Source organism: Lissotriton helveticus, chromosome 6 (assembly GCF_964261635.1).
Source record: "Lissotriton helveticus chromosome 6, aLisHel1.1, whole genome shotgun sequence".
Lineage (NCBI taxonomy): Eukaryota > Metazoa > Chordata > Amphibia > Caudata > Salamandridae > Lissotriton > Lissotriton helveticus.
This window is the reverse complement of record NC_136067.1, coordinates 612091211-612115942: the sequence shown is the minus strand read 5'-3', so window position 1 is coordinate 612115942 and position 24732 is coordinate 612091211. Positions and strand designations below refer to the sequence as shown.

At 43.9% G+C, this 24732-nt stretch overlaps 1 protein-coding gene across 6 annotated transcripts in view; it reads left to right on the top strand.

Moving 5' to 3' along the window:
• The window catches only part of COL12A1 (collagen type XII alpha 1 chain), a 433058-nt gene that overhangs the window by 337166 nt on the left and 71160 nt on the right, over nt 1-24732 (top strand). For all 6 annotated transcript variants that reach the window (XM_078648068.1, XM_078648070.1, XM_078648071.1 and 3 more), the window contains one exon: nt 291-400. In XM_078648068.1, coding sequence (XP_078504194.1) covers nt 291-400 — 110 coding nt within the window. The remainder of the gene's footprint in view (nt 1-290; nt 401-24732) is intronic.

The following is a 24732-nucleotide window of genomic DNA, read 5'->3' as shown; positions in this document are numbered from 1 at the left end:
AGGTCTCAGCTTCTACTATAACAGTCAAGTTATTCATCGATCCGTTATTAAGACAAATATCATTCTGGGCAGGCAAGCTAAATAAGATTTGATCCACACTAGCTATGGGTGCTACAATTTTACCCCTGGAAAGTCAGTCACAGTCATTTAGGTTGGAATATGCATTAATTGTACACCTAAGTACAACTTAGGTGTGCACAAAAGTATGGGAATCAGGCCACTAACTTTCTGTATTTGTAGTAATTGGTGCTAATATTTAAATGCAAAATGTATGCTGTCATTTTTTACAGGTTCCAAAAAAACGTTGTCTTTTTTCAACAAGGGTGCGAGTGGAGACTCTCAAACTGTAACATTTGATGGGGAAGACATAAAGAAACTGTTTCATGGAAGCTTTCACAAGGTACTTAATATATTACTTCTTGAGGTTTTTTTGTGAAATCTTCTTTTAGAAATGTTTGCAGTTTAAGTATTTTCCACCAGAAGAGGTTCAGCAACACCACAATGATAACATAGTAAAGGAACATCACCACAGACATCACTTTACCAGAATGTAAGAGTTCACGGAAGAGACCTCTTACACCTTTGACCCCCTTTGACCCCCTTGATGACTTCACATAAACATTGTTGACTGAAAAAGCAACTATTTGCTGCTTAGGTGCTCTGCAACAGTAGAGTCAAACCAACCACAAGTAAGCAGAGCTCTTAGAACCATCTTTTCTTTCTGTTCTTGCTGCTGCCTTCATAACCACTGAGCCCAGGTATGTCAAAAGCAGAGCTACCCCTGACTATCCTTTACCTGCGTCAATGAACAAAGCCTGTGCATTTTGCCTGGTTCTCTGGCTTGCTTTGCAGTTACAACACTGCATCTGTAAACTTGACAAAATAAAGTGCCAGAAGGTGTAATATCGTCTCCGCTCCGCTCCGTCATCAGCACAGCGCCACCTTAGCTGATGACGGAGCGGTTCCGTCATCAGCATCGAAGGAGTTAACTTCCCGTTGCCAGTTACTTACAGGTACATGCATCATTGTAGGAATTTGCGATTCCTAAATTGCGAAAATTAAGGAATCGCAATTTAGGAATTGCAAAATCCTATGCATCAAAAAATAGCAAAACTTTTTGCGATTCCTTAATGTTCTTTATTTGTGATTCCTTAATTGCGAATCTCAATTAAGGAATTGCATTACATTGATTCCTATGGGCCTAGAGGCCCATAGGAATCAATGGGAAGGTATTCTCATTTTGCGAATTCGCAATTAAGGAATCGCAAAATGAGAATGCAATTTCAAGGGTGCAGGGGGGGGTCCAAAGGACCCCCCCCTGCACCCCTGAAATGTCATGTAAGTACTTTTTACTCACACACATGTCCCAAGGGCAGGTGTGTGTGTAAAATATCAGTTTAAAAAATGCATTTATTTGCACTTTTGAAAATTTTCGCAAATTACCATGAAGGTTTACGTCATGGTAATTTTTTCCTTACAAATTGCGAATTCGCAAATTTAAAAAAATCATGCATAGCATTTAAGAAATCGCAAAATTTGCGATTTCATAAATGCTATTGCAATTTGAGAAATCGCAAAAAATTGCGATTTCTTGAATTGCGAAAAAAGAAAAAAAAATGATGCATCCCAAAAAAGCTTTTTGCATTCGCTAAAGGCCGAATTTTGCGATTCTCACAGTTTGCGAATGCAAAACAGCTTGATGCATGTGGCTGTTTCTCTCAATTTGTCTGTGTTATGTTAATCCCACCCCCCTGAATTAAGGGACAGTGGTAGATATGCAGACTTTCGTGATTGTTGTCAGATTACTAAAGATATACAGCCTGATTCATGTACGGGCCGTTTTGCGAGCCCCTAATAGCGATTCATAGCGAATCGCTATTGAGGACTCGCAAAACGGTATTCATGTAGGAATTGCTAAATAAATAGCGATTCCTACACATTCCTTATTTGCGAGTAACAATTTGCTACTCGCAAATAAGGAATAACTCCCCATTCATTCCTATGGGCCAAAAGGCCCATAGGAATGAATGGGGAGTATCCCTTAATTGCGAGTAGCAATTTGCTACTCGCAAATAAGATAGCGATTTAAAGGGTGCCAGGGGTGTCCAAAGGACACCCTGTAGCACCCCTTAAATGCAAATTGTAACAGGTGATGCGCACACACATGTCCAAAGGACATGTGTGTGTGCAACATGCAACTTAGAAAAATGCTTTTAAAAGCATTTTTCTAAGTTTTTGCTATTTACCGAGAGGTCTGACCTCTCGGTAAATAGCGGCCCAAAAGTGCAAAATCGCAATTTTTTAACGTGTCATGAATAGCATTTGAGGAATCTCTAATAGAGATTCCTTAAATGCTAATCCTCGCATATTTGCTAATTCTTTAATAGCGATTTTTGCATTTGGGATGATGAATACCAAATGCAAAAATCGCACTCGCAAAGGGCCAGATTCTCAGAATCTGGCCCTTTTGCGAGCGCTTTTAGCTACATGAATCAGGCTGATAGACTCTTCTGTGCCTTTCATTTTAGCTTCTGCAAAACAAAATGATTTTGGTTGAATATACCATGAATTATCTTTTTTTCAGTCTAACCAACTGAAATCCCTGCACCTCACAGTTAGTCGCAGGTGAAATTTAATTATGTCCGCGTATATCACATATTTTAGTGAATTTTGCATTATGTTTTTTATGGAAAGATCCCAAAATTAAACCAATACACTTTGTTACATAATTGGGCACCGTGTGACCTATAGTAAAACCACACCTTTGATTTGTCATGGCTCTATATCAACAGTAAAAATACTGCTAGAATATACCCAGGAAAAGGGCCTGGACTGTGGGAAACATGATAATCTGTGTGCGAACAATTCCCAATTACATAGGAGAAAACCTGTAGTATTGCAGGAAAACCACATCCACCAATTTAATATATCCCATGGTATTGGTGATTTCAGAGGTGATATTGCCATATTGGCTACCCAATGGAACCTTATATTGAGAGTATTAGTGATTTCAATGTGTGTCACATCTAGATACAATTGCTTTTAAACTGTACAGCATTTGACACACAGAGCCCGCCATGAAAACGGAACAAAAGCATGCAGTTTATGCCATAAACATTCAACAGCTATTTTCAGAGAGTAAAGGAGATCTAGGCAAAGCATCATATCTGTCCCTCATCTGCATGAATACCTGACGCGGAAACACACCAAAAGAACATGGTGCAGCTGGGCTCTATTAATACTGTTGGACCCCTGTGTCTCTCTGGCCATGCAGAGGGCTAGTTCTTTCCCAAGGTTTCCATAGACCTCTAAAGTGGGAGCGCAGATGTTCGCTGAAAACTCCTCTTCCAGGGTGGTCACAATTTTATGCTTGGCCCTTGACACACACACACATTCCATGTTTGACAGCCCTGTGGGAAATGTAATTATTAATCGCATTTTCTGTATACAGAAGTATAATATTGCTGTTCATAAAAGAAAATGAATGCTTTTCTTGGCAAATCAAATGAATGTGTCAGATCGTCAAACCAGGGCTGGATAAGTTGTGTTTTTGCTCTCCATAGGTCTTCTTGGTAGCCAACTGCAGCAACTGTGGATGCAGCATTACTAATATAATTTAAGACATAAAAAGAAGTTAGAAATGACTAACTGGCAGATGCATCAACGTAGCCTTTTGCTATTCCTAAATAGCGATTTTTAAGGAATCGCTATTTAGGAATAGCAAAAGCCTATGCATGTAGGAATCGCTATTGAAATAGCGATTCCTTAACATTCCTTAATTGCTACTCGCAAATTGCTAGTCACAATTAAGGAATGCTGTCCCATTCATTCCTACGGGCCTACAGGCCCACAGGAATGTATTGGAGAGTAGGTACTCGCAAATTGCTCATGCAATTTCAAGGGTGCAAGGGTGTCAAAATGACACCCTGTTGCACCCCTGAAATTGATCTATGCCCATATGTTGCAAACAAGTGTGCGCAACATGAAGCTTTGAAAAATGCACAAAAGTGCCTTTTTCAAAGTTTTAGCAAATTACCATGAAGTCCAACTTCATGGTAATTTGCTCCCCCTATTCGCGAATTCGCTATTTTTTTTACTTTCATGCATGGCATTTAAGGAATCTCAATTTGGGATTCTTTAAATGCAATCGCAATTTAAGGAATCTCAATTTAGAGATTCCTTAAATTGCGATTTTTGTATTTGAGATGATGCATCCCAAATGCAAAAATACCGGGAGCAAAGGTGCATATTCTGAGAATCTGCCCATTTGCTCCCGGTATTTACTTTGATGCATCTGCCAGCAAATTCTTTTTTTTAAGCAGGGTAGACATGAACAATGGATCTATTGTGTTATTGACAGTAAAGCCATCCCGCGTGAAAAGACTCCATGGACGATGCAATGATTGATGACTTTGATTAGTGTTCATTATATTGCCTTTGTCACATCAAGCTGGGCAGACTTGCTGGCTTATATAGTGGTCCTTCCTTTCCCTACAATCCAAACATGCATTTGTGTGGCTTGCATCTTGTTATGCGTTATGCTTCGTTTGCACTGATGTTAGTAGGGATTGTGTTGTGGAGAGAGCTGAAACTTTTGAAAAAGTTACAAGCTGTACCATCGGATAAGGAAGGACTTTATTTATTCTTTGTCACTGCACCTAGGACAATACTCTCCCTCCCTTTATCGAAGAGTGAGCTTTTTGCACTAGCAGTTGGCGTGTCCATTGCTATAGCTCACCTGCAATCCTTCACCTCTGCTCTAGCGTCACACTAGACTAGCATATGTGTAGCGGCCTAGGCCTCTCCTACTAATGAGAGGTCCAGGATCTATTCTGTGACCTGTAGGTTCACACCAAGAGCCCCCTCATAGTAGACAGTAGGATGCTGTCCCTGCCATGAGTGTAGCACATAAAGAAGTGATGGCAGCGTGCCATGTTTTGTGATTTTTTTGGTGTGACTTAAGCTTTTTGATTGTGTCAGTGAGAGTGTGTTCTACTGACTTCTGCAAATATTTGAAAGTCATAACTTGGCACTGACATCTCTTGTGCATGTTGAAAGTATGTGCAGTTCCAGTGAGGGTGTCTCGCAAATATGGTAGTAGAACCTTATGAGTGTGAGTACTGAAGCCAATGGGGCTCATTTTGGATGCCTCCGGCTGTTGCAGCTTACACGATGATAGGTGAGGGATGTGTTTTTTCTGCATACTGCTGAATGGAGCCTGGAGATGCAGACAATGAACTGAGGTGGATACAAGCAGGGCTACCTGTAGAGGTTCGATTAAGATGTTGTTAGCAAGATTCTGCTGATTAATTCCTCCTGAGCCCTGTCAATTGGTAGATGATAGGGGTGGTGGGTGGGACTGTAGTTTTTGTTTTTCAAGGTGAAAAAGCTGCTAAAAATCTTCTGCCTAAAAAGCTTTGAAGCCTACCTGTCTCCTGGCGGCGGGAAGGAGAGTTCCTTGCCCTCCAGGAGGAGACTGTCCAGAAGGAGTGTCTCAGGTGTTCCCAGTGAGGGGGACCCAAGAGAAAGCTGACAACCCCAGAGAGTGTGCTAGAAGAACTTTGCTTTTAAAAGTTCCCCTCTGTCTCTTTGCTCAGCAAAGCAGTCAACAGTGAATTTGATCACCTGGTGCTGCGGTGAAGAGTGAAGAACTGCATCATTGCCAAGTGGAGAGCCCGATCTGCCTAGAGGCTGCCACTGCCAGAAGAAATCACTGCAAGATGATTCAGCATAGAGGCCACAATTACCTCTGCTGATAGGCTGGCTACAGACAACCAATAGGACCACAGCTGCTGAGCCTGGCACTGCCATGAAAACGCAGCTTCCAGAATTCACTGTGCACCATCATTTGGAAAAATTGTTATCATGGTACAGCAATGAAGTGTTCACACCACTTGTCAGAGACTGTTGAGAGCCACTTGCAGGTAAACCACAGTGATTAGTTTGCACCAAAGGAGAGGAGACAAAAATAGGAATCCTGTCAGATCTTCTGCATGCACAAGAGACTATTTTTTAATGCTAAAGAAACCATAAACTGTTGAGCTGATCTGCATACCTTAAAAAGTGAGAACTTCTGAGATATTGCATCTGTTCTTAATTCTACCTAAACCCATTGAAGGGTGGTAAAGGCAATAGTGTGAATCTTGGCCCTAGCAAAAAGGATGACGATTATCAGGAAGGGAATGGGATGTAATGCATGAATGACAGGACGCAGCATTTTGCAACTGTTGAAATCCTCTTTTATTAGTGATACCAAATTACTAATATTTCAGGCCCCGTTATTTTGCCACAAAACTTGAGACAGATGCTATTACTTTTCCAAGGGTCAGAAGTAAAGCTGCTATTGTAACACAATGCTTGCCCAAGAAAGATACGAGAACAAAGCAGGATGCTCGTTTAGCCGCAAGTATTTCAGCATATCACATTTAGAAATATTTCTGGTATGTGCTATGATATTGCAATTATGGGGGCAAGGTAGCAACTGTCATACCATCCTTGGGGCAAATAGAAGTATGCCCATTGGCCACAGTGAAGAACAGGCCCTTGTAACCCACTAGTTGGTGAGGACCACTGATCACTTTTCCCTACCTGTGATAATCTTGTTATGTGCGTGCAAATACTTTCACTAACGACAATTGGGGTAATTTCTTTTGGGGCTGAAATTCCCAGTATTTTGGTTAGCCTTTCTTCAAATTCTATTAGTCCTTGCTCTCCCCTGGCCATTTCCTGTATAGTGCACCCAAATGCTACGCATTTCCCCCATTCTCCTTGTACCAGCTGTTGTATTGTGCATCTTCCCTCCGGCTGCACTGGTAGCCTTGTGCCCCCTGTCTCCATAGGCGGTGTTGCCTTGTCATTCTAGATGCATGATGGTGCAATAAGATGTTGCCTTATCCTAAATCTTGGTACTTTTAGCTCACCTTCCTTTGTTCTCTGTTTTCCCAACCTGCTCTATCTTTCCACTACATGCCATATCCACTGAAATATACACCATTTAATTTTGCTCTGAGATCGAAAGTACTTTCTATCATAAAGACAAGCACGGGGCTGGACATTTCCTTATTATGTCTGTTGACTGTTGATTTCTGAGCTCTTCCTCCCCATACTCCCTACCTCATTGAGAAGTCTATGACTGCTCATCCTTGCTATCCTGAGAATCAAGCATCAAAAGGATTGTACTTGGCCCAGTTTTCAGAGCCACATTAGGTCAGTCCCCAGCATGCTGGTTGCAAAGAACCTTAACCATGACAGTTGGGAGGCTCTAGTCCCCATCTGCCTTGTGGCCCCTCGAACAAGATTTAAGAAAGAAGTTTCCATGGCTTAGTCAAGTCACACAATAGTGTTACTATGTGACTTAATAGTCCCCTAAAAAAAACTAAACAAATGTGGATGAATTTGAAAATTAACTTTAAAAAGAATACAAAAGTGACATATAGAGAGGTGAATTAATATAGCCTTATAGCCCGACCGGCTATTAAAGGCCCTCTCCAGCGTTAAAGGCCCCGAGCCAAAGGCGAGGGCCTTTAACAAGGGAGAGGGACTTTAATAGCGGTATAGCCCATCTACGAAGGGCTATAAGGCTATTAGAACATTCTGCCACTAGAGGGCAGAATGTTCTAACAAAAAAAACAAAGCCTTTTGGGAGCGTGAGGGGATTAGAATCCTCTCAGGCTCCCTGAAGCCTTTGTTCACAGCCAGAGCTGTGAACAAAGAAACATTGGAATGTTGGAGCTCCAGGCTTATACCAGCCATTATAAGCCCGGAGCACTCCATTGTTTTCAATGGAGCTCCCAACATTCCAATGTTCTAATAAATGACATGGTATATCTCAAGCCGTTCTACCTTATTTGCACAGGAAAGAGGTAGATCATTTGACCTTAAAGACGCATTTAAAAAAGTCTGGAGAAGTGCCTTGCCTAAAAGTCGACAAATGGGCCTCATTTAAATGTCACAGCATTCTTTCTCCATCTGTATACCTCAGAGGGCGACATAATAGGAGCACATTTTTTCATTCCTAATGTTAACAATATGCTGTTTAATGAAATAATGTCTATTTACCCCATGGAAATTATACTGGATTACGAAATAAGAAATCGCATTTTGTCTATATAAGCGAGTAGAGTAAATTGATGAATTATAAATTAGGATATCCTATTAATTTCCATTATTTCTGTGGTCTGCTCTGAACATTGTTGGATTCTTTCCTCCGCGGCAGCTTGGAGTTCTGGTCTGGAATGCTGCTATTCGGCCGGCACAATTACTGTGGCAAAATACAAACTTGGCAAACCTCCAATGAAACATATTTGTTGCCTCATTGATGCAGCTGTAAAAAAGGAAATTACATTTGAATGTCTTGGACACTCTGTTCTTTTAAGCCCTCCAGTAGTTGACCACAAACGAGTTTCCAGCAGTTCTTTGATTTCCTCTTACATCATGTGGTTGTGGTTATTTTCTAGTGACACAGTTTATATGGGTTGCCATCATGGCCAGGGTTAAGGAAGTTGGTTAGATTGTGGTGACTGGTGTGGACGAGTTTGAGCGTCATAGTCCACATCGAATGAAAAGGGGTTATGGATAGGATTGAAGGTAAACACATCAGTGCTACATAAATGGAATGCGTTGGAATAGTCAAATGGAGAAAAGAGGCAGTGTTGAGATAACTGCAAGGATTGTAGGGAATCCTTGTGATTATAGGTTGAGAAGGAGAAGAAAGGACCCAGCATCGTAGAACCGAGGATCCTTTAGCAGGCATGTGATGTATTATGAGATATAATGGAAAAAAGCTATAAGGATTCACATTGCGGATGATGTGGAACTCACAGGGAGATGAATGCTCGGTCATTTTGACATCTTAGAGAGTGAATTAAAATGTTCTTCAAAAGAACGAAAAATACTACTTAAAACGGCCTGATTCGGTTCAGTGCTGCGGTTAGCATCGCATACATTATAAGTAAACAAAGAAAATTTCACAACACATATATGAAATCACTCAAAATGTGATTGCTGAACACTATCTCAGTGTGGAAAACTGCACACACTTAATTCCTAACATGGGCTACATTAAAGACTCTAATCATATTTTTAAAATGTGGATGTGGGCGCAGACATAGATCAAAAGGACAGGGAAGAAATCAAGAAATTAAAAGATACTATGAAATTATAGCTAAAAAGAGGTATGCTGATTAATTTTTGACTTCCTTATTTTGACATCTTCCTGTATTATTTATGGGACTAAGGATGTAATCGGGTAGCACCAATCAAAAGGACATGAGAGGGAGTGTTGCCTGGGAACCAAATTCCTTTTGGCACAAGAGTCAAGCAATAGGCGAAGACACGGAGCAGCAGCGCCCAATTGTGTGAAATGAAATGTGTGTCCGTGCAGACTTGGGATGACTCGCCTCCGTGGGCGTCCCGTGTGGGAACGCACGTATAATTTACAGTACAAATCCCGTGCCGTTCTCTGGAGGCCCTTCTGTTTCAATGAGGACTTTTAAGGGAATTTCTCTTTATTTAAAACGTCATACCAAATATTTCAAAAATAGTTTTGTCTGCCAGGGCACAAAGGTTCTCTTCAAACTGAGCGCGGTGATGTGCCCTTTGACAATCATTTTCCATTGGGTTCATAAACAATGTTTTAAAAGGAAACATTTCAATCTGTAAAAGACGTGAACAATTTGGAAGCGAATCACGAATAGAATGTTTTCCTCTTGCGGTATCTGTCGGCATGTTGGGTTGTACGTGGCAGTAGGTATTCCAGGAGTCATTGTTTCCATACCGGCATAGCTTGCAGACCACTCTTAGGCATCGAATGCGTTGTAAAGAATGCACTATGAATAGATGGAATACAAGCAGGTGAAGCCCATGCTATGTGCTCAGTGAATAAGATTCTCCCCCAATAGTCTTGCATTGTTTTTGTAATAACTTCATTATTTTAGTGTAGTTTTTATTACCAAAGCCCCGATCAGTTTAAACTTGTTTTCAAGTATTGGGACTAAAGTTACTCATGCTCAGGGCACTCGGTGTGTATGAAGTGCTATTGGTATTTACTCAAGTGCAAATTGAAGATGCACCTAAAATCTCCAATACCTTGATGCATTATCAATTATTTTACTGGGGAATTATTTCCAAGTAAATGCACACAGCAGTGCCCCTCATAGATCAAATATACTTTACACAGCAGAATGAATGTTACTTGTTGCTCTTGGAGTACTTAGGTTGTTCATTTGTTTGAGGTTTTTTGCAGCACAATTGTAACCCCCATGGATGCTTTAGAACAGTCTGAAGTCAAATGGGATTGGCATAAGTGGCAGAACTGTTGCAGCCATATATGTCCAAACACTTGATGAAAGCTGAGGACCTTCATTTCCAGATTTCGCCTGCACAGCGCTTTTGTTGTGCTTGAGAAATCTATTGTATTTAACGTAAAATTAAAAGGGACTTACATCCCGCCTCCTCTCTTTCCTGGCTTCTCATTGGTTCATGTGCATGCTACTTACTTTTCCTCCATTTCTATAAGCCGTAGCATATTTTCCTGCATTTACCAATCCTTGTTCCTCAACAGCTTCTCATATCAGTTTCCCGTCACCAAAATACTGTTAACATCCACTTTAGTGAAACTATTTGTTTAATAAAGTTTTGCCTCTTTTTGCTTTTAAGTCTTGCAGCAGTTTTATACAGGAACTTTTCACTCGGAGAAATTGGGGGCCCGATGTAGGTGACCATTACCGGTCGGTAAGGGCCGAATTCGGCCTTTCCCGACTGGTAAATGGGTCATTGAGATGTAGGGGACCTTTTTTACAGAATCGGTAAATTTACCGAATCGAATTCAGATGTGAGTCCCTTGCTCACTGCACCATCAGGATTCAAGCAAGCCGGGCCGAAGACGGCTGCAATGCCAGAAACCGGTCCCCGGAAGCTTGTCTCCTTTCTGGTGAAGAATTGGCTTGGTAGTTTGGTCTGCCCTGTTCCCATGATGCACTGGGCCAGGGACAGACTAATTTGCATATAGCCAGGTTCTGAGCTGGGATGGGGCAGTGAGCTAAATAACGGTGATGGATCAAGCCCTGATCTTTGGACTGGGTAAGAGTGGTCTGCTTAATTCAGACACTCTGTTCATCACCACCCCCTTTTCTGAATCGTTTTTGGCCACTATAGGTGTGGCAGGGTATACTCAGACATGAGTCCCTTGCTCACTGCTCCATCAGGATTCAAGCAAGCCGGGCCGACGACGCCTGAAATGGCAGAAACCGGTCCCCGGAAGCTTGTCTCCTTTCTGGTGAAGAATTGGCTTGGTAGTTTGGTCTGCCCTGTTCCCATGATGCACTGGGCCAGGGACAGACTAATTTGCATATAGCCAGGTTCTGAGCTAGGATGGGGCAGTGAGCTAAATAACGGTGATGGATCAAGCCCTGATCTTTGGACTGGGTAAGAGTGGTCTGCTTAATTCAGACACTCTGTTCATCACCACCCCCTTTTCTGAATCGTTTTTGGCCACTATAAGTGTGGCAGGGTATACTCAGACATGAGTCCCTTGCTCACTGCTTAATCAGGATTCAAGCAAGCCGGGCCGACGACGCCTGAAATGGCAGAAACCGGTCCCCGGAAGCTTGTCTCCTTTCTGGTGAAGAATTGGCTTGGTAGTTTGGTCTGCCCTGTTCCCATGATGCACTGGGCCAGGGACAGACTAATTTGCATATAGCCAGGTTCTGAGCTGGGATGGGGCAGTGAGCTAAATAACGGTGATGGATCAAGCCCTGATCTTTGGACTGGGTAAGAGTGGTCTGCTTAATTCAGACACTCTGTTCATCACCACCCCCTTTTCTGAATCATAGGAATCAATGGGCATTACCGATTCGGTATTTACCGAATCGGTAAATACCGATTCCTTCCGATTCGGTAATTAATTACCTACATCTGCCCTCCTCTTTTTTACCACTTCTTAAATACCGATTCGGTATGAATCGGTATTTAAGAAGTGGTAAAAAAGATTTACCTACATCGGGCCCTAAGTGATTTGCCCAGAATTACAGGATGTTGCGCAACCGCGACTCAAACCAGGATCTCCAGCTCTTGAGTCAGCAACTCTGGCCACTTACAATGAATTTGACTTGGAGTGGCTGGGAGCACCTTCAATACTTCAGTCTTCATATAGTAACTCCCAAATTGCTATCTCGCCCAGTCATGGAACAACAGCTACGTTTCTCTCTCTTCACCAAGCATTTTACTGACTGGCTGCCCCACACTTGACAATGAGCTGCATTTAACTTGAGCGCACCCAGCCCACCTGGGTTGCATTCTGCAGATAAAATAAATCACCGTTGCTACAAACTGCTGGCATGTTAATGAGCAGATACCTGGAAACAGTACAGCAAAATGATACTGCGCTTCTTGGAATACGTTTTTGATCTCTATCAGAAGCGCACCTCCCATACTCTTGTGGATATGCGCCCTTTACTGACACACAGCAATCTGCAAAGGGTTGCCAGCCACCCTAGGAAAACATTGGCCTAACACCGTAGCCAGAAGCTCCACCCCATATGCATCTTGCGTAGAGAAACCTATGTCCTTCTGCTGAAACACTGCAGTGACGGAGCACACGGATCTGCACGGGGTGGGCTCCTGCGCTGTCTACATTCTGCCTTTCAGTGAGGTCAGTCAGGTGCCAGCATCTCTCAGCTGTGCATTTGCACTTCGCTGACAATGTGCTGGCATGCGCAGGGCTAATAAACCTTTTCACTGTGGATGCCAAGCCCAGAGCTTGCCGACTAACCGGGTTCACTTCCGTCCCGTCAAATGGCTCTGAAACCCACTGGAAGAGCCACACCAACAGACTTCGGGTCTTTATGCTCGCACGTTCTCCTTTCATATTAGTGAGAAGTCAGCAAACTGAGTGATTTGTCCAGGTAATTACCAGCAGGGCCGGACTGGCTGTAGCGGGCACCGGGCATTTCTCCGGTGGGCCGCCAGGGTTGGGGCCCCTGGGGCCGATTTTGTCACAGGGCCGTCTTTGCAGCATAGCTGCAATATCGGCCACTGTAACTAAATCGGCTGTCACCGGCCATGACAAACAGCTCGGCCGCACCCCCAACCCCCTGTGGGGGCCGGCTGAGCATTTTGCCAGGGCCGGTTTTGTTTCCCAGTCCGGCCCTGATTACCAGACTTTCAGAGCGCACATGGAAGCCAGGCAGGCAACACACTTGTTTTTGTTGGTATCTTTTAAGGGTTCTATGTCAGTATTTTAGTTTTGGGAACCAAGGAGGGCACTGGACGAACTCCTCCAGATTAAACTTCTAATGCATGTTAAATGATCTGAGTTCTCCGAGTGCTCAACAGTTTAATTTGAATGCACTAATAGTGGCTTTTAAAGAAAGGGAGTTGCATTTTGATCTTCATCCAGAGGCACGCAGAATCTTATTTCAGTGCCATAAATTAAACTGTCTTCACTTTATTGGAGTAATTATGACACTTCATGAAAGCTGGCCCATGCCTCAGAGCTTTAAGGTCACTCTTCATACTCTTGCTATCACCCACATAGTGGTGTAAATACAAGCCTGATTAACTCTTAAATCAAGACACTAATTTGTTTTGAAGATTGGAATGCTTTTAATTTTTTCTAATTTAAATGTTCTTTTTAGGGCTCGGACTCCTTCCCAGTGAAACTGGGAGGAGTTTCGAGAACTAATGTTAAAGGAGAAAAAAAAGTATCTCCTAGGGCCTTGGAGAGAGAAATTCCACACATTCCTTAGGGTTTTCTGTCATCTGGTCAGTGATTCGTCTTCCTTGTGTTTTCGTTTTAATAGGCTTGAAGTGATAGGGTGAATGTAGTTTTGTTCCGCCATTTTGGGCATATTTCGTGCGTGCTTGCGCAAAGAAGTACATAAATTATAATTAGGAGCTGTCAGGGAGCCTCCGTTAGTGAATACAGATGGCCGGGCGCGTTCACAATTCTGCAGCGCTCAGCGCGCAGCTTCCTTGTTTTAATCGGCTGCTGCGATATTCGGCTGCCCCCACCCCGCGGCTTTGTTTGCAAGCTCAGCATGGGGCGCGTGTCACATGCACACAGGAGCTTCCGCACCCGAACCCGCCGAGCGTCCACGAGGCACTCCCTGTCTTGTTCCCCGGAGGACATGCCGCCGGGAGGGGGGACCACACACACCCAAGCAGAGCTCCGACCACCGCCAGGCAGGCAGGCTCGCGCAGACAGGCAGAAACTCTTTCCAGGAATCTGTTCTCAAAAGAGCCCAGCACTCGCTCCTCGGTATGACTCGCACATGGCCTCATACCCCTCCACGCACTTTGTACGTTTTAGAAACGGCGTTGATGTGCCCCCGGCTGATTTCCACCGCGTCGTGCCCAACGTAGAAAACATGCCGCCACCTCCTCAATTAATGCAATGCATGGAGGGTCTGCTGTGGGCGCCTGGCTGCCTTATCGGGGGTCCACTGTTAACCACATCCTGCTCAGCGGCAAAACAGCAGGAAAAAGCTTCTGTTCTCCTCAATGTGTGAAGCCCTTCCACACTCTACCACCCACGAGCCCTCGCTCGTTATTATTACCCTGGAAGTAGGATTCAGCGTTCCGTGTTTTGTTGGGGTAGCAACCACTTGGGGGGTCTCATTATTTTGGTAGGGGGGTTGCATGAGCCACTTATGCCGATTATGGGTGCCGGAGCCACAAGCCAGCACGAAAGGTGCGTGGGACGCACACCTTCCACGCATGGTGTTTATATGTAAACAGAGGCCACCTTATCTGAGGACAGTGACCCTGGCCCATGCCTGAGGCTAGGGGGAGGGAACCCCGGCTCCACCGTGAGGTACATGGCCTCCCCGGAGTGTCACAGGGTATCCTAACAGGGACCCACCAACCAGCGCCTGCCTGGTGATTTAGCGCGTGTTTTGAAGTTGCATTCGAGCAGGCAGCCTTGCGCGCAGCTGATGGTGTCTCGCGCCTGCTCCTTTGTGGTGCTGCTGTGCTCGGGCTGGCTTCCCGAAGCGGGGAAGGGAGGGGGGATCTGGTGCATCGCCTCTTTTAAGACCCTCGCGCCTCAGCAGCACTCATATGTCCGGCCAGTACATCATGCTCGTTTTGTGTCATGCTCATAGGGGTGTTGTGGTGGGCTAAGTGTCCCTGCCTGGGACGCGGTACTTGCTTTGTGTCGTCCTCGTAGGGGTGCTGTGAGGCAGTCGGTGTCGAGGTAGACACTGGGACATGGGCCCGGCCTATTAGTGGGGTGGATTAGGGAGATGTGGGTACCGGATGCGCTGAGTGTGAGAGTATGGATTAGAGACAAAGTGTTTGATCCAACGATTGTCTTGAAGAGGCTGGGGTGGAGAGATTGAGTGTCTGTTAGATACGGCCACCCCTATAAATGAGGTAGAAATACTCCGGTGGATGTGTTTGGTGACTCGATGTAACTCCGCAGTGTAGTTATGAATGGGTGGTTGGATGATAGCGGTTTCGCCCCGTGGAGGCGATAAGCAACGGTGCATTTTTTAATTTCAAATTTACTCGAAAAGGAACCAGTACGCTCATTTTTTTGAACTCGGTCGACCTTTTGAGGGATTATTTTTAAATCATTTTAAAACGATTTAAACATGGATGGTGTGCACATGATCAACATGCAGCGGTTGATAGCGGCTGCAAAGTATTTGGAGAGGAGAGTTCGAGGTAAAGGGCGCATGTTCCATGTGCATTTTATTGATATTGTGTGTGCATACGTCGATTACACGTGTTATTGTTATAAATGTTTATATTTTGTCGCCATGCTTTTTCTCATTTTCGAATATGACAGCGGGTCACGTAAATATTATTTTTGAGGAAGTGGGGAGATATAAACCTTCTGCATTACTTTGACAGGCGTGTGTTTTTTTATTATCGGTTAACACACGTGCACATTTTCTGATTTAGTAACAAGCTGTAAAGACGTACTGTTCGCTCATACTGTATGTGAAATATACTCATGCAAAGATGTATGTTCCTGTTAGTTGGTTTGGATGGAGTCGTAGATAAAAGCCTTTTCATTTAGAAAAACAATCACACTTTTGACTAGCTGTATTTTATACCCTCAGTGATGTTTTATAAACGCTTGTGTGGGAACGCAGTGGGTGGATTAAAATGCTATTTGTTTAGTTCCTGTCATATGTTTAGCTCTTTTTTCATCTAAATTGTTGACTTAAAAAAACCTGAAATACTATCTTCGGCCCCAGAGGGGGGGAAAGTGAGCGTGGCGTTCGTCTTTTTACAGACGTGCTTCAGTAATAACAAAAAGAAGGCCTCTCGGGCGATGGTTGTTTAGAAAAATGTTCTGGAGGCGACAGCAGCATTTAGGAGGGCGAGTGCTACATTAGAACCCAGCAGAAATCTAGCATTGACGTACAGGCTAGATGCAGGTCGTGCAGGCATCATTGGTTGGAGGGCGAGGGCCGCGTGCTACATTGGAAACAGAAATCCAGCATTAACATTCAGCATACGTGCTGGCCTTCCAGCCAGAGTGACGTCAGTGTTTATAGAGCGTGGAGAACACGCTGCATTAGAGCCAAACAACTCTGCCAGTAACGTCCAGAATTAATGCATGTCGTGCAGGGACGCTGCTGTCAATATTTATACAGCAAGGGGAGCACAAAACACCAGAACCACGCAGAAACGTCACATTAACATGGTAACAATCAGAATAAAGGCAGGTCGTGCAGGTATGCCGACCCAGACACATCAGCTGCATTACGACCAGGCAGAAATCAACAGCAGTGTCTATAGAGCACGAAAACACGTTGCACTAGAACCAACTAGAAATCAAATACTAATCTTCAGACTGCATAGGGGGAATGTGGGCACAGTGACATCACCGATTGTTGAGAGAGCTGTAGCATGCATGCTGTGTTAGAACCAGGTAGACAGCTACCACCATTAGCATGCAGAGTAAATGCAGGTCTTGCCACCATACTGGCACCAGTGTTTGTATAGCGAGGGAGGCCTCGCTGTATTAAAATACACCAAAAGTACCAGTCATATACAGAATAAATGTAGGTGGTGCGGGCATACTGGCATCACAGTTTGTAAGGGAATAGGTTGCGTCGTACCAATTAGAAACAATTTAGAATAACTGCATGCCTTGCAGACAGACTGACATGTCTGTTTATAGTGCTGGGGCCACACTAGTAAATACCCAAATATGAATCCAATACTACTGTTCGGAATAAATGCAGTTCATGCAAACATCAGTGTTTATAGAGCGAGAAACCCGACAACCACCCACACAAACGGTCAGACACACACAAACACGTGCCCTACACAGTCTGACTGCCCGCTTGACTTCGCTGCCATGCAACTCTTTTTGCCAGGAGGTATGCCGCTTGTAAGCAGACTTAATCAGCCTCTCGGGCCGGCAGCCCTTTGTCGGGTTTCTGTGGCTGTGGGGGTGTGATGTGCAGAGATTTGCACGGGTCAGGAGCGCCTTTCCAGCCGCACCGTGTATACATACACCACACACACATAACGCACACACAAACCACACACCTCAGTCTCTCAACACCACACACTTGTCACCACTCAACACAACACACTCACCACCACACTCACTCCCCAGGCTCACCCCCACAGACTCACCACCACACACTCACCAGCACACAGAAAACAACACACACAACAACACACCCCCAGCCGTCAATTAATGCTTTCACCATGCACAAACACCAACAACCATCATCCATCTGTGCACGCTTTTACCAAGCACACACCCACCAGCCGTCAGTGCACCCTTCCACCAGGCACACACACCTCCAGCCGGCAGTGCACTTTTCCACCAAGCAATCGCAGTATGGTACACTTTACTTTTAAACATATTCATATAAAGCACAGCATGCCACCATTGGTAAAATTACAATTCAACAAACATACTTCCACTACACACCACATGCAGACACTCCATAACACATGGCAAAAAGACATTGGCATTTACAATGCCATTAGCTCAAACTCAAATAATTTCGAGCCCGATTGCATTTCTAATGCTTGTTAGGTTTTGCCTGCACAGCACTTTCGCCTGCACAGTGCTCGCGAAATCTACTGCTTTTAATATAAACTTAAAGGGACTTACATCCTACCTTCTCTCTTTAATGGCTTCTCATTGGTTCCTATGCGTACCACTTACTTTTCCTCCATTTATATTGACTGTGGCATATTTCCCTGCATTTTTTTTTTTTGCAGAGTTTTATATAGCGCGAACTAGAACCGAACCGAATCAGTTATCAGAGCGCTTTACATAGCACCAGTTATGTTACATGAGGACACACTTTCATTTTTAGGCACGGGGAGATTAAGTGATTTGCCCAGAATCACAGGGGGTTTTTTGCTGTCGTTACCGAGACTCGAACCAAGTTCCCCAGGTCCGAGGTCGAGCGCCTTAGCCGTTAGGCCAACCCCTCTCCCCTTTTACCATTGCTTGTTCCTCGACTGCTTCTTATCAGTTTCCCAAAGATGAAATACTGTTAACAGCTGCTTTGGTGGAACGATTTTTTCTTAGAGTTTTGCCTCTTTTTGCTTTTTACTCTCGCAGCATATTTATGTAACAATTTATCACTGGGACAGATTAAGTGATTTGCAAAGAATCACAGGATGCTGCACTGCCGAGACTCGAACCGGGATTCCCACCTATCGAATCAGCATCTCTGGCCACTGTGCCACATCCTCTCCACTCCCGTGTTATCTGTCAGGGAGTTCTTTCCTTCTCCCAGACGATGATTGATAAAGACAGCTCTTTATTCATCACATAGGCGAAACCGGTGCATTACCAATGCTTGTTTACATAACTTCTAAGGGCAGTCCGAAGAGCCTTGATGGCACAGGCTTCATCACTCATATGTTTTTCATCTTGATGGCTGCAGGTGGAGATAGCACAATCTAAAAGGCCATGCATGAACTATTTGGAAAGGTAGTCCAGGAGATTAATATGCAATTGTTTTTGACGAGGTAAAACTTTTTAATTGATTGCTAACCTGTGAACTAACATCATTCCAGGTGAGTTATGATATTATCTATGTAGGACAAAAATAAGTTATGCTCTTTCCACGCTTACCTTGAAAACAAGGAGAGGGGCTCAAACAGTCCAAAGAAACAGAACACTTAAATTGACAAGCAAATAAAAAGATTCCCTTTGGACTAAGCAGCTTTAACTCACTCCATTCAATATCAATACAGTCACTCTCTCTTATGTTTCATACTTGGAACACCTCCATAAGGAATACAGAGAAACAATAAGTTAAGAAAATATACATTTAATAAAAGTTCAAGATAAAAAATCACAGTGTCAAATCATTAGATTGAGTAAAAACATGTCAGAATCACATAGTTCCCTCTAATCATAAAAAACAAAATCTTCAATACGTTAAGCTTACATGGAACAATACATAGTTACGGCAAGAATCAAACACTATACGGAAAAGATCATAGATAAGGCAAATCAACAGTGCCTTTGTAAGGTTAATTCGAAAGAGTTGTAAACAAGGGAAGGGGCAATAGGATCTGGCCTCTGTACTTCTTGTCCCAATTTCGAATTTAACAAAGATTTATGCGTCAACGAGTTTCGGTGGGACCAAATCAATAATGCCACCTTCAGGACTTGGACAAATAATATTCCTTCCTTTTATCTCTTAGGTTCAGTACATACATCTAACAAAACAGAAACATTACACAGTTAAAACCAATTATAACAGAGATTTCATATAACAATACTTATATTGTGCAAATCGCTATTTAGCATACCAAAACATTTAACCACTGCATTATAGAGCCATCTTTTACATATTTATTAGATGTAGGGCAATGTGATATCGCAGAGCAACATATCAACAGTTACATTTATAGGTAAAACAACAATTACATGGTACTTCCGTCACTGCTAGCATCACTTCACCACACCAGACACAGCTTGTAGCTCACACCCAATAGCGTTGCTTATTAATTGTTTTGTTGACGAGGGTTTTAATTTGGTCGATTAAAACTGAGCCCCCATTTCATTAAGAATACCACCTCAAATATATTAGTGGAACCTACTGTCATTCACTTCCATTGCGCACACTATATTGAAGTACTAATGTATACAAAGCCAATACCTTAATTTAAAGCTGCTTAGTCAAAAGGGAATCTTTTTATTTCCTTTCCACGCTTAGTACTTAGTTTTTCAAAACGACCTGTTTTCAGAGGGTAACAAATATCAATTTGGTATCACACAGAATGCTCATGATCAGAATACCCCTGAAAACGTAACCAATCAACTACCTGCCTCAGGAGGACTAAGAAACCCAAGAAATAATTACAACTTGATACTTGATTTCCTAAAATTCAATAAACAAAAAAGCGAAGATACCCATTGTCAGACAGAGCTAAAATCTGAAATGAAATTCCTTCAGGAAGGAAATTTCCTGTTTTGCCACAAAAGGGTGATGAAACAAATCCTATAAAAAGCATTTCGTAAAAAACACAAGATGCAACCAACCCACAATAGTGGTAGAAATGCAAGGTACCTTTTCTATTTGGATAATATAGCGCAGTCCCTGCCTTGCACCTAAAAACAACTGGACAACATTGACATAAATTAGCTAATGAAGCTAAATTGTCTGCGACTGTAAATATGATTCATAACAGGGGGTGGTGATGGACAGAGTATCTGAATTAAGCAGAACACTCCTACCCAGTCAAAAGATCAGGGCTTGATCCATCATCGTTTTTTAGCTCACTGCACCATCCCAGTTCAGAACCTGGCTACATGCAAATTAGTCTGGCCCTGGCCCAGTGCATCATGGGAACAGGGCAGACCAAACTACCAAGCCAATTCTTCACTGGAAAGGAAACAAGCTTCCGGGGACCGGTTTCTGGCATTGCAGCCGTCTTCGGCCCGGCTTGCTTGAATCCTGATGGTGCAGTGAGCAAGGGACTCACATCTGAGTATACCCTTCCACACTTGTGGTGGCCAAAACGATTCATAACAGGGGGTGGTGATGGACAGAGTATCTGAATTAAGCAGAACACTCCTACCCAGTCAAAAGATCAGGGCTTGATCCATCACCGTTTTTTAGCTCACTGCACCATCCCAGTTCAGAACCTGGCTACATGCAAATTAGTCTGGCCATGGCCCTGTACATCATGGGAACAGGGCAGACCAAACTACCAAGCCAATTCTTCACTGGAAAGGAAACAAGCTTCCGGGGACCGGTTTCTGGCATTGCAGCCGTCTTCGGCCCGGCTTGCTTGAATCCTGATGGTGCAGTGAGCAAGGGACTCACATCTGAGTATACCCTTCCACACTTGTGGTGGCCAAAACGATTCATAACAGGGGGTGGTGATGGACAGAGTATCTGAATTAAGCAGAACACTCCTACCCAGTCAAAAGATCAGGGCTTGACCCATCACCGTTTTTTAGCTCACTGCACCATCCCAGTTCAGAACCTGGCTACATGCAAATTAGTCTGGCCCTGGCCCAGTGCATCATGGGAACAGGGCAGACCAAACTACCAAGCCAATTCTTCACTGGAAAGGAAACAAGCTTCCGGGGACCGGTTTCTGGCATTGCAGCCGTCTTCGGCCCGGCTTGCTTGAATCCTGATGGTGCAGTGAGCAAGGGACTCACATCTGAGTATACCCTTCCACACTTGTGGTGGCCAAAACGATTCATAACAGGGGGTGGTGATGGACAGAGTATCTGAATTAAGCAGAACACTCCTACCCAGTCAAAAGATCAGGGCTTGATCCATCACCGTTTTTTAGCTCACTGCACCATCCCAGTTCAGAACCTGGCTACATGCAAATTAGTCTGGCCCTGGCCCAGTGCATCATGGGAACAGGGCAGACCAAACTACCAAGCCAATTCTTCACTGGAAAGGAAACAAGCTTCCGGGGACCGGTTTCTGGCATTGCAGCCGTCTTCGGCCCGGCTTGCTTGAATCCTGATGGTGCAGTGAGCAAGGGACTCACATCTGAGTATACCCTTCCACACTTGTGGTGGCCAAAACGATTCATAACAGGGGGTGGTGATGGACAGAGTATCTGAATTAAGCAGAACACTCCTACCCAGTCAAAAGATCAGGGCTTGACCCATCACCGTTTTTTAGCTCACTGCACCATCCCAGTTCAGAACCTGGCTACATGCAAATTAGTCTGGCCCTGGCCCAGTGCATCATGGGAACAGGGCAGACCAAACTACCAAGCCAATTCTTCACTGGAAAGGAAACAAGCTTCCGGGGACCGGTTTCTGGTATTGCAGCCGTCTTCGGCCCGGCTTGCTTGAATCCTGATGGTGCAGTGAGCAAGGGACTCACATCTGAGTATACCCTTCCACACTTGTGGTGGCCAAAACGATTCATAACAGGGGGTGGTGATGGACAGAGTATCTGAATTAAGCAGAACACTCCTACCCAGTCAAAAGATCAGGGCTTGATCCATCACCGTTTTTTAGTTCACTGCACCATCCCAGTTCAGAACCTGGCTACATGCAAATTAGTCTGGCCCTGGCCCAGTGCATCATGGGAACAGGGCAGACCAAACTACCAAGCCAATTCTTCACTGGAAAGGAAACAAGCTTCCGGGGACCGGTTTCTGGCATTGCAGCCGTCTTTGGCCCGGCTTGCTTGAATCCTGATGGTGCAGTGAGCAAGGGACTCACATCTGAGTATACCCTTCCTCACTTGTGGTGGCCAAAACGATTCATAACAGGGGTTGGTGATGGACAGAGTATCTGAATTAAGCAGAACACTCCTACCCAGTCAAAAGATCAACTGGACAACATTGACATAAATTAGCTAATGAAGCTAAATTGTCTGCGACTGTAAATATGGCATTATGATCAAAAGGTTTTTCGAGAAATGATTATCTAATATTCGTGTAAGACATATACACATAAAGCGCCCTGATGCCTGAAAAGGGAAGGCTGTGCTATGAAAGACTACAAATAAATACTGTAGTTCATATGGTATTTAAGATTTGCTCTGGCATATGATCCGCTGTCTAGGTGTGTCAGCTATATTGGACCGGTCCCTTACCTGAACTGAAGAAAAAGCAGACTCAAAAAACTGTTTTAAACAAGAGGGCCTTATGCTTGATGGATGGTCCATTAGAGATATAAGCCATAAATGGCTTTAAGGTCCTGGATAGAACACTGCATTTCATTTCACCCCATGCCTCCTCAAAGTGAGAAGGGATGTTATTTTTTAGGCACTTTCGTTAATGGTCTGCATGGTCCCAATCAGAAGGGAGTTGCCATTGTGTGTAAATAGAGCCGATCAATTTCAAGCAGTCACAAGAAAAGGTAAGCGCTTTCGAATTATTATCCCCTTTTAACATCACCCATTTAGATTCCTACCACTACTCAACCATCACATATCAGATGTTAACCATTTGCATTGTTCACATTCTTATATTTAGTGAGCATGAACATGTGTATCCACACTATCACATTCCCATTCAATGTTTGTCCTTTCCTTGCACATTGGTGTACTGAGTCAAAAGTAAACAAGTCAATCATACATTTGATTATTTATGCTTCTCATGCAAGAGCTTGGACGTGAGAGACTTAGTACGGCCCCTTCTGATGGGCACATAAAAAGCACCAGTAAGTCAAGCGGGAACTATAAATACTGGAATAAACGTTGAACATGAATCACAGGCAGTGCTGGGACAGAAAGCCTTCTGGATGACTCTGGAGAGGGTGCTTCCCCACCCTAGGTTGATCTCCTGGCAAGTCAATGGAAAGTTACTGTAGTTTTTTTCATTGCTACCTTAGCGAACATGACAGTCACAGGTGTCAAACATGGTGCTTCCCATTTACATGGATGTCTTGAGACCCTAGAGTTTGGCTTTGGAGTCAGGGGGACCTGCAAACTACACCCCACTTTTACAGAAGGAAAGTGGCTACTGCACTCTCTGCCCAGGATGAGGGAGACTGGCAGCATTAATCAATTCTTAGGTGAATGTGTACCCATTATACCCCCTAGGAGGGGTTGCATACCAATTCCCTCCTGTGAAAGCCTGTGCAGTCTTCCTGACCTGGTTTCTTTGTGTTTCTGTCATGCTTAGGGATATGTGCTTTGAGAGTGAGTGTGTCGCTGACTGAGGATTGATTGGTGAGCCATTCTGTTTAATGTACACCAAGCTAGTATCTGTTCTGCTGGACATTCCATTTTCCCATGTCCTTTCCTAGTTCTTGTAGGGGCTTGGTGGGTTGGAGAAGGAACTAACCCTTCTCTCTGCTTAGCTCAGGCTTTCCTTTTGCTGAGTGATGGTCACAGCCTCCTTAATTAACATTCATCCCTGGCGATAGCACAGAGATGTATTAAGAGATGTGGAAGAGGTCAACAGGCTGTCCTTGTGCACTGATCATGCAGTAGATATGCTACAGGATGGGAGGGACACTCAGGATTTAAAAGAAGCACAAGAACTGATTGGTTCAGCCAGTCCATCACGGAATAATAAACGTGTGGCTTCATCAGCTAGTGGTCTGATCAATGCTGTACTCCTTTTCTGACCTACCACACACAGTGTGGCTGATTAAGCAGAGATTCAGGAATATGATCCCTTGGATTATTAATTCTCCTGCCAGACTTAAGAACACATTCTAGAATTGGTAAGGTGTCTCAGTTTTAGATTGGACAACATTTTACCAGACTGACCAAAGACACCGAGTTTCAGCTAATCAGGTAGCATCCCTGCAGCAAATGAGCTATCTGTGAGGATTGTAGAGGTGGTTGG